Genomic DNA, 13,420 nt, shown 5'->3' with positions numbered 1-13,420 from the left:
ATCTTGACAAACGTACCTACTGAAACTGTTCTTTCTTTCTCTTTCATTTTTCTCTTTCTTTCCTTCTTTCTCTTTCTCTCTCTCTTCCTCCCTCCTCCCCTCCCTCCCTTCCTTCCTTCCTTTCATTCTCCTTCTGTTAAATGATGGAGTTCTGAATTGGGTGCATGTCCCACAGTGATGAAGTCTACTGTGGGACGTGGCAGGTGTCCCAGTAATCTGACACTGGGGGAAACCACAACTGACTGATAACCTCATCCCATTATGCATTTTCTGTCCTGGCAACCAGCAGTTACCACCTAATCAGACAGAAAATCGGAGACCCTGGGAAAGTTGAATCTCATCGTTCGTATACATGGTACAGGAAAGGAGTAGGATTGTCCTGTATTCAACTTGAGAGGCTAGTAGAGAGTTTTTATCTTGTGAATACTTGAAATTTGAAAATCTGGGACATAAAAGATGTCTGTGATGTATGCACAGATTCTGTCTGAGCAGCTGGCTCCGACTTCCAGTCTCAAAGTGTTCCTTCCCTGTCTCTTTCAGGTAGAACGTCATGACATGAATACCCTAAGCCTGCCCCTGAACATACGCCGAGGGGGATCAGACACCAACCTCAACTTCGATGTACCTGATGGCATCCTGGACTTCCACAAGGTCAAGCTCAGTGCGGACAGCCTGAAACAGAAAATTCTGAAGGTAACAGAGCAGATAAAAATCGAGCAGACGTCCCGTGATGGGAACGTGGCAGAGTACCTGAAACTGGTCAGCAGTGCGGACAAGCAGCAGGCTGGCCGCATCAAACAAGTCTTTGAGAAGAAGAATCAGAAGTCAGCTCACTCCATCGCCCAGCTGCAGAAGAAGTTAGATCAGTATCACAGAAAGCTCAGGGAGCTCGAGCAGAACGGAGCCCCCAGGAGCTCAAAGGACGTCGCCAAGGACAACCTGAAGGACATCCAGCACTCCCTGAAAGATGCCCAGGCCAAGGCCCGCACCGCTCCCCATGGCCTGGAGGGTGGTAAGTCGGGCATGCCAGGGGTGTCCCTCACCCCGCCCGTGTTCGTCTTCAGCAAGTCCAGAGAGTTTGCCAACCTGATCCGGAACAAGTTTGGCAGTGCCGACAACATCGCTCACTTGAAAAATTCCTTGGAGGAGTTTAGGCCAGAGGCGGGTGCCAGGGCCTACGGGGGCAGCGCCACCATCATGAACAAGCCCAAGTACGGCAGCGACGACGAGTGCTCGAGCGGCACGTCAGGCTCCGCCGACAGCAACGGGAACCAGTCGTTCGGGGCGGGCGGCGCGGGCGCGCTGGGCAGCCAGGGGAAGCTCAGCGCCATCCTGGAGGAGCTGCGGGACATCAAGGAGACCCAGGCGCAGCTGGCCGAGGACATCGAGGCGCTGAAGGTGCAGTTCAAGAGGGAGTACGGCTTCATCTCTCAGACCCTGCAGGAGGAGAGATACAGGTATCTCCAACTCTTCCCTCACGCCTCTCTAGGTGCGCCAGGGTCTACCGGCTGCAGACACGTGGCTTGAGAGCGATGCGCTCACGGCTGTATTCTCTGTAAACGGGGATACGGGTCCAAAGGCATTTAGGAACCAGCAGTTCCACACTTCATGATTCCAAGTTTTGTAATTTGTGACTTAAACCTTGACAGCTTAGAGACATACATTTCACACATAGGTCTGTTAAAATACTACTCTGTAGTTGATGACTCATACATATTAAGCTCCTGATTCAGGAAACTTCTGATAGGAAGTCTCAGGACACCAACTCATAATCTGTATTTGATTTCCCTCCCTAATAACTGTCAGGTCAAAAACTAATGTGTTGTCCAGCAAGGTAACTTTGTTTGTTTGCGAGACTTTATTCTTTTAGACCAGTTTCAGGTTCACAAGTAAGGTAACTTTTATTTGGGACATCAGTCATGAAGTCTCTATATAATATAATGTATTTTTTCATAATACTGTATTCTGCTCATTCAACTTTTCATCCTAAAGAGCTTTCAAAAAGAATCTTAAGATTAAAGTGTAATTCAAATCTTGCAGATTAGATTAGTTAATTTTTAAAGTCAGGTATTTTGTAGTCTGGCTTTTATGTGCTTATAACTTAAAAAGGGTATATGCCAAATATGAGGTGATTTTTCACTACTTTCCAATAAAAATATCCCCCCAAGTTTTTTTTTTTTGTCAAATGAATATGTTAACTTATAAAAATATAGATTAAAAAAGGAATGCCTAGTACATTTTGTAAGATTTAAATTTTAAATTTAGCTGACACGTTGTTTTCTGTCTGATACGTGACTTTATATATGTGTTAATTTAGAGAAGTGGCTTTTTTTGGCTCTCATATTTTATGAAACGATTTTTTTTTAAAACTTTCCTCATACATCTTTGACTTTAGATTCTCTGTCACATAAGAACTGTTTTTGAGTCAGTTTTCTGAGATAATATGGACTTTAATTCCATTCAAATAATTTTGGATACAGCACCCTTTGGATCCAAATTTTATTTCAAGTCACAATTAACCATTTACGTAAATTTAGGACAGTTTTGGTTCTCCTTTGTTAAACAGTTACATTTGTGATCTCCCTGATTTAGTCGCTCACTATATTGCTTACTTTAACAGGTTAGTTTACAACGTCAACATTGGGCACCTGTGAAGTCCTACCTGAGAATAATCGTTAAATCTGTCCTAAGGTTTTTTTTTTTTTTTTAAATGATTCTGTCAAGTGACTTATATAAGCATCTAAAATTGACATTGATTGAAGTCATTCTGGGCTAACGCGTCTTCTCCTAGTAGTGCTTCCTATTTCAAAATAAACATTGTAAGGTTTCAAATATAAGACAAAATTTCTCTTCTCTGAGGGGACTGGGGAATGGGATTGGGAATCTTCGTGCTTCTGTGACTTTAGATTTGGGCTTTTGAAAATGCCACCTGATAAGCTATCTTTAATTTGTAATGAGTGTGATTTTTTTTTATTGGCATTTAAGTTTCAAGTTATCTTCAGAATCCCTGTGTATGCAGTGGGAAGTAAATGGAATGGTTTCCAGCATAGAAATTGGTTCTTTCCTCATAGCCTCTGTGGCGCAGGCGAGCTGTGGCTTTGATGCTGGGCTCTGTGGGGGCAGAAGAGGGAAAAGCACCAGGATGCCAGCGGGTCTTCACCTTGAGCAGGACCCCGGACAGCCCTGTCTCCAGACTGGCCAACGAGGTCTGTCCTGTCTTCCTCATTGCCTGCCTCAGTGCTAGTCTGATGGGGGAAAAACCAGGTTTGGTTTGCATGAAACCTCAGCAGTGAGGACAGAGTTAGGACTGCAGAGACCAGTCCTCTCTGGAGCTAGAATTCAGCATTGTGCAAAGCGTGTTCCCCACAGCTAGACTGATTCCTTCTGAAGCACATCCCCCAGCACTTGCTGGGGATGAAAATAGGCCAAGGCGCACTGGTGGTGGTGAGACCCGAAGGACGTCGTTCTGAATGTGCTGTCGGAACACCTTTGAAGTGTCACACTCAACATCTGCTCCTCTCTTTGCAAAGGTACGAGCGACTGGAAGACCAGCTCCATGACCTCACTGACCTGCATCAGCATGAGACTGCCAACCTGAAGCAAGAGCTGGCCAGCATCGAGGAGAAGGTGGCCTACCAGGCCCAGGAGCGGTCGCGGGACATCCAGGTGCCTCGCCTTCCATCATCAGCCTTTAATTCGTTTCACAAACTAAGTGCATTGCCCCTAAGCCCAAAAGAGTTTCTGGCACATGGAGCAGACATTTATTCTCCACCTTATTAACCCCATTAGCTCATGTTATAGACATTAAGCTATATTCTGTTTACTTTCTGCCTAAATTAGTTTAAAAAAGTTTATTTACCCCAATGCCCTCACCTATACCCTCCTCTCCCTACCACCACCACAATCACCACCGCAGTTTTCACAAATTTTAAAATTTGTGAGACAAACCTTGCCTTCAATAAGCTTACTGCCTAGGTAGTGGATCAGGAGTAACTCAGCTGCCAAACGGCTTGAGACACAGTGAACAGGGGCCAAATTCCATGGCACAGGCTCTGAAAGCCACAGACATTGAGACGGGTGGTGCCTAGCAAGCTATGGACCAGTGGGGCAGGTCATTACTTTGTAGTTAGATACTGGATTTCAGTCCCACATCTACCATTTACCAGCTGTGTGGTCCTTAAGTTTATTTGCTCATGTGAAAAATAATAGCTTTCGTATTTAGAAGAATTGCAAGCACTTGAGTGCAGACTGTGTGTCAATCCCTATCAAAGCACTTTGCATGTCTTTCTTTCCCATTTACTCCTCACAACAACCCTTTGAGGTAGGTCTTATCATTCTCCCCATTTCTCAGATGTGGAGATCGAGGCACAGAGAGGTTAAGTGTCTGGAACAAAGCCTTGCAAATAGTCCTTGAATAGTGAATGTGAATGAATGTCCTGGAGAAAGTGGGACATGAAGGGGTGGGTGGGGTCCCGATGGATAGAGGGAAGGGGTAAGTGAATCAGTATAAACAAGGCATGTTCCGGTACTAACATGGCACTAACACTGGTGCCACGTGAAGCAACCCTAGGCTTCTTGGGTGCCTTTTTTTTTTTTTTTTTTTTTTTGGTACCAGAGGGTCTCTTTGTCCCCCAGTTTTTATTCAGATATAATTGACATACAACTTTGTATTAGTTTAAGGTATACAATACAAATGATTTGTATATATGGCAAAATGATCATCACAGTAAGTTTAGGTAACATCCGTCACCTCGTATGGTTATAAATTTGTTTTCTTATGATGAGAACTTTTAAGGTCTACTCTCTTCACAGCTTTCAAATACACAATACAGTGTTGTTAATCATAGTCACCAAGCTGTACTTTACATCCCCAGGGCTTATTTGTCTTATAACTTGAAGTTTGTGCCTTTTGACCCCCCTTACCCATGTCACCTCCCTGTTGAGATGCCACATTATAAGTGAGATCATATGGTATTTGTTTTTCTCTGTCTGACTAATTTCACTTTGCATAATACCCTCTAGGCCCATCTGTGTTGTTGCAAATGGCAGGATTTCCTTCTTTCTCACGGCTGCATAATATTTGTGTGTGAGTGTGCGCGTGTACCACATTTCTTTATTCATCCATCAGTGGACACTTAGGTTGTTTCTGTGTCTTGGCTGTTGTCAATAAAGTTGTAATGAACGGGGGGGAGGGTGCGGGTATCTCTTCTAGATACTGATTTCATTTTCCTCAGGTATATACCCAAAAGTGAACTTGCTGGATCATACGGTAGCTCTGTTCTTACTTTTTTGAGGACCCTGCATACTGTTTTCCATAGTGGCTGCACTAATTTACATTCCCATTGATCGCCTTTTTAAAAAAAAAAAACAAAAAACAAAAAGAGAGTACTCTTGAAGTGTTGCTCAGCTTCAGTTTTACAAATTTTCCTTGTAGACAGTAGTTATTTTCCCCAGCCCCACTTTACGGGGGGGAGGTTTCTCCCACAGCGTGTGAGCCGCAGTTTCAGCTGCCTGCGTTTCATTCCCCTCTGTGTCGCGGGCTGAGCTGTGCTGATCGCAGATGTCTACTTGGACAATTCTGGGAGCCAAAGCATCAGACACGTTTGCCTCTGAGGATGGTGGTATGGAGGACACTCGGGGGATTTCTGCCTCTGCTCGGGGTTGAGAGACTTAACTTCACTGCTAACTGGTTCAAAAAAATGTGGACTGATTTAACTATGAAGTGTCACCAGGTGAACAGTGCAGTCAGTTTTATTAGAGCTTCTGTTTTAGAACATGTCTGGGATGCCACTCAATCATTTCTAAATTGTGGTTTTCTTATTTAGGGGATTGTTTGTGTTAATATTGTTATTCCTTTTTTTTTTTTTTTAAAGAAACATACTTTAGAGATGGAGGGGTAAGATACAGGGAGAGACTTCACAGAGGGAGCTTAAAAATTCCGAAGAATTCATTTCAACATTTTCTGGTTCATCTCTAGCTCAGAAGTGCCAAGAGGACATCCTTGTGAGTGACTCGAGGGCCTTTCCTGTTAGGATAGTTAGAAGATAGTTATGCTCTTACTGTGACCCTGCACATCTTTGCCTGGTGCCTCAGTTTCCTCATCTATAAAATGGAAATATTAATGAGCTCTACCTCAAAAGGCTGTCAAGAGGATTAAATGGGATAAGATATGAAAGTATTTAAATCTTTACCTGACACATAATAAGCAGACAAGAGATAAACGCTGGACAACTTTATATTTATTATGTGGGCATAGTCGTATTTCTCAGGGCTTCTTTTGTTCTCACAGGCGGGGTTAATCAGGTGAGGAGAGTCCTTGCCAATATGGCTGCAAGGGTTTTGTTGCTTTAATAAACAAAAGAGTATTTTAACTGTAAATTCCCAATTAAAAGAGTCTGAAGATAATCCTGTCCTCTGTCCTTATCCCCAATAAGTTAAATACTGGACTCAAAGAAATGCTAAAGATTGTGGGCCTGAGTGTCTCTTAGTAGGTGTTGTGACAAAAATTCCTTACAATTTACTGCTTAATTTTCTTGGAGTTTTCTTTTGGTAAAAAAATTTGACAGCAGTTCTAAGGCAATCCTAGGATTAGTCTATTTATATATCTAATACATATATACCATCTATCCAATCACAGATGAATGAATTTGCCTAAAATGTTCATCTTCTGTCCCGTTCTGTTGCCTTTCCCATGCCATGCCTAAAATGGAGGGAAGCTTGGGCCCAAGAGTTTGAAAAGAATGCATGGTATTGGGGGCACTTGCCTGCTTTGTAGAAAGCCAGTGCTTTTTAGAATGTGAAGATCTGAAGAAGTGTTAACTTTTTTGTTGATAGCCCGTGTAATGGAAGTCACTATAGTAACAGAGAACCCTGTTCTTTGGCCCAGAGAGTATGTTCAGCCGGAGAAAAGCAAATCGAAGTTGGATCCACCGTGCTTGGTTTTCTGAAAAGATGACTGTAGTTCAGTTGAGCGCACATGTATCGGTAAATGAGTTAGAAAATAGGCTAGTGAGTTAAAAGCAGCTCTCCTTAGGTCCTTTTCTCCCGAGACGGGTGAGGTGGTTCTCTCTCAAGCCTCCTATCCCATTATTGGCATCCAGTCTCCAGAGCACTCAGCCAGCACGCACCTGCTCCAGCCTGCCCTTGACTCTGCCCTGGGGGTAGCATCACGATGGTCCTGGTGACCGTCCTCCTGCAGGTGTGGTGTCTTGGTTAGGGAGTACGGCTTGGGGGTAGCTTGACACAGCCTGGTGGGGCCAGGAAGGCTCCTCTCAGGATGTGATCATCGATGTGAGTCGTGAAAGATGAACGGGAGACCCACAGCTGAAGGGGGTGGTGCGTGGGGAGGCAGACCTTTTAGGCACAGCATACTGCTTGTGCAAAGGCCCTGAACATGCTCCTTTTCAGAACTTTGAAAAACCAGTGTGGCCAGAGCACAGTGAGGGGAGGCAGGGGGCTGCTATTAAGTGAGACAGGAGAGAGTGGTGTGGTCTGGGCCGTGTTACAGATTTAAAAGGTTTTACAGAAAGGAGGGATGTGAGATATTCATCTTTTGAAGAGCACTTGGGCTGCTGTATGGAGAGTAGATTCATGAGGTTGAAGGCAAAGAGCGTGTTAGTTGGAGAAATGAGTGTAAAGTCATTACAGGCAGAGGTCCTGGTGACTTAGCTGGGGAGGGGGGTGACTGTGGGAGGGGAGAGAAATGGACCAGTTAAGATAAATACTTGATGTTGCATTGATGGGGCCGGGTGTTGAATTAGATGAGAGAGTGTCAGGGAATGCCTCTCACACTTCACATCTGAGGAACTTGATGAATCAGGTGCCATTTTCTGAGAAAAGAAACTGGAAGGGAAACAGCGTTGATGGCAGGTGTGGGGAAGGTGCAGGCACGAATCCACAACCAGACATGTTGCATTTGAAATGCTTTTAAGAAGCTCAAATGGAGATGTCAAGGATGCATATAGATACGAGTCAATCTCAAAAGAGACAGCTGGGCTGGAGATATGCTTGGAGTCACCTGTGTCTAGTAATCAAAGCCCCGGAAAGAGCAAGATCTAGGGAACACACATAGCCTCACACAGTGTCCTGGTAACACAGCGTTCAAAGAGCAGGCCTAAGCAGAGTGGCCCCAAGGGCAACCTGTCCCCGTCCCTCCACTGGTCTGTAACGGACGCACATGGACTCTGAGCAGTGGGAGTAAGAACTAGCGATTGAAGATGTCACGTACTCCATGGCTGGAGGTAGACAACTGTCACAAAACGAAGCCCCACCCCTCCTCTGATTTGTCCCTGATGGTACCACCAGATGCCAATATTCTATGCACGTTAAGTGTAGGTGGAGTCAAAATACTTAACCATGACTCCTCATTCAGGGCATTTATGGCTGTATATCCATGCTCATTCTGTCCATGAGTAACAGGATAACGTGAGCCTGGGGATTCTTGTTGTGCTTCTCTGTCTGTCATCACCGCCGTCATCATCGTCAGTTCGGCTGTTTGGAGCTGCCTGGGCAGCAGGCGTCAGGAGCCCGGGGCTCCTGTGGTGCCCGTGATCTCAGCAGCGTTTGATCCTCGCTCTCCCTCTCACCCACAGGAAGCCTTGGAGTCCTGCCAGACTCGCATTTCTAAGCTGGAGCTCCACCAGCAAGAGCAGCAGGCCCTGCAGACCGACACGGTGAACGCCAAGGTCCTCCTGGGGAAGTGCATCAACGTGATCCTGGCCTTCATGACCGTCATCTTGGTGTGCGTGTCCACCATCGCCAAGTTCATCTCGCCCATGATGAAGAGCCGCTTCCACATTCTTGGCACCTTCTTTGCTGTGACTCTCCTTGCAATATTTTGTAAAAACTGGGACCAAATTCTGTGCGCCATAGAAAGGATCATAATACCGAGATGAGGCCGCTGGTTTCTGTCCTCACCTTCTTTCAAGTTTTTATTTTAAAGAAACTGTGCATACTACCAAATTTTAAAACGAACAGTGGTGCCGGCGGAAGATGACGAGGACCAGGGCTGTGCATTGTAAATAGCGACAGTTCTCTTACCCGGGTGGCCATTGCCAGCTCGGTCCCTGTTGGTTAACATGAATCTCTTTCCAGGCTCTCCCCACGTTGCTCACTGCCTTAATGAGACCAGATTCCCTGCCCACCTGACCAGCCCAGCATGGTCAACCTCTGGTTATTGAGCACTTGGCATAATTAATGACCCAGAAGAAAAAGGATTTTAAATCTCACTCTCTCGTAAACCTCTTTCAAAATTGAGCATCACTGTTGCTGGTGGTTGCATCTTCCCCGAGAAAGCAGCGAGAATGTGGCCTGACTTGGGGAAGGGATGCTGCTCAGGCGTTGGCCATGTGAACACTTGGAGCCAATGCAAGTACAGTAAATCCTGTGTAATCCATCCCTCTGTCCACTGATGATCGTAGGCCCCATGTGTGCCCAGTATCCACAGTGGTCAACTGTGTGTGACGCTCCATGACATAGAAATCTTGTAACCCACCTGTTTGTCCATCTGAAGTCTAGCTTAAGTGTTCGGTTGCTCTTTAAATGATAAGATGCAAGGATTTATGAACGGACCTTTGCCACCTTCTGCCCGGGGAGCTGCTCACCTACTTGATTTCCCCGTAATTGGCTATCAGATGCCTCACCTTCAAGGCATATAGAAATGCATCCAAATCCCTCTTCGTACTGTGGATGTAACACTGATTTAGAGTCCAGTAAGCACTACTCCAGAGGTCTGTGTTTCGGCAAATCTTTATTGTGTTAAACCCCCTCTGAGGACATGACTCACTTCCTGTGACTCACCTTATTCACAGGTCTGGGAGGGAGGACAGCGCTTACTCAGTGAAAACAAATGATGCTCATGGTGCAGGGGGTTCTCCTCTTGCTGTCAAGAAGAACAACAGGATCATAGCTTATAAAACTAAAGTGCCCTGAGGTCGGAACACTGCAAAAGGGGAAGAAAATAGGACGTTAGCTTGATCAGTGGGCGCAGTTTGCCTGGTTGAACCTTGAGCGGATCATCTTTGGATCCTGAAAGACCAGTAGGAATAGAGTAAATTAGATCCAGTGTCTGAGCCAAGGTTGCCCATCTGTCTCTTAGGATCTTGCTGAAAATAAGTTGCAAGGTAGTGGAGTGACCACGCTTCCATTGAGGTGAAAGCATTCAGAAGTCATTTTTGGCCTCTTTGAGGGATGCTGTTCACTATCTTGAGCCCAGAGAATGTTTTCCATTACATCTGTTTCTCTGTACAACAAAAAGGAAGACCTGGAAGATTTTAATGAAAACTGTTGTTCAGTCCCTTCTCCCACCAACTGTTTTGTTATGTGAAGACACAAAGATGCATGTTAGTGTACATTTCCTTCCAGAAAACATCAAAACACCTGGATTTAATTTAAGTGCAATATTTTGCAAACAGCTGCTCTTAGGGAAATCTCCTGAAAAAATGTGACAGTGTGCCGTCGTTTGAGGGGTTGAAATAGTCGACGCTTGGTACAGGTCCAGTGTGGGTGAGGCTCATAGAACTCAAGCTTGCTTTCTTTTTCTTTTTTCAAGTTTACAATCCACTGATTAAAACCAATTCACACTTATGCAACTATCACCAGTAACTAATTCCAGACTCAAGCTTTTTAAAACAATAAACATCATTTCACAAAACCTTTGGCTATAAAGTATCTTGGATTCAGGGAAGAGGGAGTTACAGTCCCACCCCGTCTCATGGCTGTGTCCCCTTTTGCTGCCAGACTCTCCCCTGGTCTCCCAAGTTGGCTTTGAATACGCTGTGGTCCATCCAATCCAGGGGAGAGAAGCAGGTCCAGATCCAGGGAGGGGGGATGCTGTGCCTTTCTGTGGTAGTGGCCAGCGTTCCCGGTTGTCTGTGGGCATCAGTCTCTGCGTGGACTGAGGGCTGGGTCCTGAATGGGCTCCTCTTGATTTCTGTGAACCTTTCTGAGGCACTTCGGACGTGCCAGGGGTTAGGGTGGGTGTCGATGCTGCTGTTAGTTTAGAGAGGATGAGTGAGATCCCTGGCCCTCGCGGTAAGGGCTCTGGGAGGATCCAGGAAGGCTTGGTTCCTCCTCACACCCCGCGCTCCACTCATCACTCAGCCTAGCAAGTTTGTTTTGACACCTCCCAGACCTGCGATCACTCTGTCTCCTCCCTGGGGAGAGAAGTGGGGAAGGAAACAGAAAGCAACACGAATCACCCCCTCCAGCCTGGCACCGTTAACAGAAGCTACTCGAAACTGCCTCTCTTCTGAAATACCGTAGGGTCTAAATCATCCCACCTGATCATGAATCTTTTTTTAAAGAATTCATATTTCTGGTGATTCTCATTAGATGTCAGAAATCTGGCTTTCACTTGAATATGCTCAACTTACACAGCATATTTACTTTAGAGTCTCGTTGAAATTTCATGAAGCTTTTTAGTAAGAGGATATACTCCAAGGAGACTTTTTACTCTTTGCAGTATATTATTCTCTTCTTAAGGAATAAACTCTCCCCCTGCTTCCTTTTGTCACTGCCTAAGGGGATTAGATAAAATGTTATATATATACAATTAAAAATAGTGATCTAGCTATGACGTATCCTGAAATTGGCTATTCATTTTACATTTATGTTAATGACTCTTTTCCCCCACCTTTCATTGGCAGTCGGCATCTTGTGCAGACCTTCAGATGAAAGCAAGCACCTGCTCCCTCAGTGAACTTACTAAGGGATCGAAGATGCTGGACATTGGATTCTAGCACTGGGTTTTTTGGTGATATATTATTTTCATGATCACCAGGATAATGATAGTCTGCTGAGGACAAAATGAAAACCTATAAATACTCTCTTGTGGGTTCTGAATTGGTTATTCCAATATTTGCGGTATGATTAAGCCAGAACAAAACATCCCCCACCCCCATCCCCTACTGCCAAAAAAAAGTAAACCCACGATGAGGCAGCAAATAAAAGTATTCCACTGCTGATTTTGGACAGTGAAAGTAGGATTAGTCCCAAGTTTCTGGCATGCACACTTAGTTGTTTTGCTTACATGGTTGCTGTGATCTGTTGGTGAACTGAAATCTTCTGAAACTCTTCCCTTTTCATCCCAGCCCTTGAAGCTGTTGTCCCTCTCAGTGAGGCAGCGTCCATGCAGTTTTAGCCCTGCTCCTGCTTCGTCACTCGTGTTTCCATTTAAATATTTCCCTACTATGTGTGTTCCCTGCCCTGTCATTTTTCTAGCATGTCAGGTTTAATTGTGGGTTCAATCATAGTGAGGGGAACTAGCTTCCCTCCAGCAACTAATTACTTTAGGTCTTTTTTCTTTGGACTTTACCAAATTATTTTGCATCAAATGGGAACATTTTTGCATTGAATCCAAATATAGTTGTATTGGTTTGGAAAAAAATTTAAATATGCTTATTAATATGAACATGTGTGATTAAACAACCTAGTTTGCATCTTTCTTTAGTTTCAGGGAATGAGGGGGTAGGATTAAATGGCATTATTTGAAATTCAGGGCTTTATCTGGAGAGAAGTGTTTCAAGAAGCTTAGCACATGTGCTAAGAGTAGGAAGTTGGTCTAAAAAGATAAATCACCAAAAAGAATGATACTGGCCTATTTATATTAAAAGTAGTTAAGAAGCTTTAAAAAAAAAAAAAAAGTACATTTAACAAGAACATTAACCCAGAAGATATAAAGCAAAACTAACCTATGATTTTCTAAAGTCAGTACAATTCTCTTTATAAAAAGCTGGACAGTAATGTACTTTGATTGTTTCAGGAATGATTTGTGTGTTGCCATTTTGATTTATTTAAAGCATGTCTGCTGTGTTTGTCCTTAGAGAAATCTTTCAACAAAACGTGCTCTCTGTTTACCACACATTTACGCAGTAGTTAGCAGCTATGAAAGTAGAAACTGGAAATGTTTATTGTGAGAATTTCTGTTTTGTGAGATATTATATAGTTTCATGTCAGCCTAAAATTGTAAATTCTATGTAGATCTTCACCCCCATTCAAAGCAGGTGCCATTATTTTTTAAATTAACCCTTAATGTGAGCTTTGATGTTAAATAAAGAGCTAGATTTCTTAAATTTTCACATTTGTCAGATGCCATCTCAGTAGCTGACTTGTTTGTGTGTGTGTGTGTGTGTGTGTGTGTAATCAATTTTTTAAATGGACTTTTAGAGCAGTTTTAGGTTCACAGAAAACTTTATTGGAAGGTAGAGGGATTTCCCATACACTTTCTGTTCCCATGTTGCCGGTAGATGTAACCGGTGTTACAGGTTCTTGTCCCATCCCAGAAAGAATTCAGAGACAAGACACAGTGGTTAAAAAAAGTAACTTGAGATTCATTGAGATGGTACACTCTCAAGGGGAGAGCAGGCAGGCTCAGGTGAGTGGCTGCCAGAGTGTTTTTGGCAAGTTGGTTACATAGGGTGTA

The 13,420-nt window shown here is 44.1% G+C and overlaps 1 protein-coding gene across 7 annotated transcripts in view; it reads left to right on the top strand.

Moving 5' to 3' along the window:
* Positions 1-13,420, top strand: part of TMCC3 (transmembrane and coiled-coil domain family 3) — a 261,506-nt gene that overhangs the window by 221,898 nt on the left and 26,188 nt on the right. For 6 of the 7 annotated variants that reach the window (XM_031463015.2, XM_064491592.1, XM_031463018.2 and 3 more), the window contains exons 2-4: positions 541-1,457; positions 3,531-3,666; positions 8,592-13,074. In XM_031463015.2, the coding sequence (XP_031318875.1) occupies positions 541-1,457; positions 3,531-3,666; positions 8,592-8,894 (1,356 nt within the window). In that variant the 3' untranslated portion in view covers positions 8,895-13,074. Of the gene's footprint in view, positions 1-540; positions 1,458-3,530; positions 3,667-8,591; positions 13,075-13,420 lie in introns of those variants that run through there. The other variant, XM_064491593.1, reaches the window with a different exon arrangement.

Source organism: Camelus dromedarius, chromosome 11 (genome assembly GCF_036321535.1).
Source record: "Camelus dromedarius isolate mCamDro1 chromosome 11, mCamDro1.pat, whole genome shotgun sequence".
Lineage (NCBI taxonomy): Eukaryota > Metazoa > Chordata > Mammalia > Artiodactyla > Camelidae > Camelus > Camelus dromedarius.
Note: the sequence above shows the minus strand (reverse complement) of the source record. Positions and strands in the feature narration are given on the sequence as shown.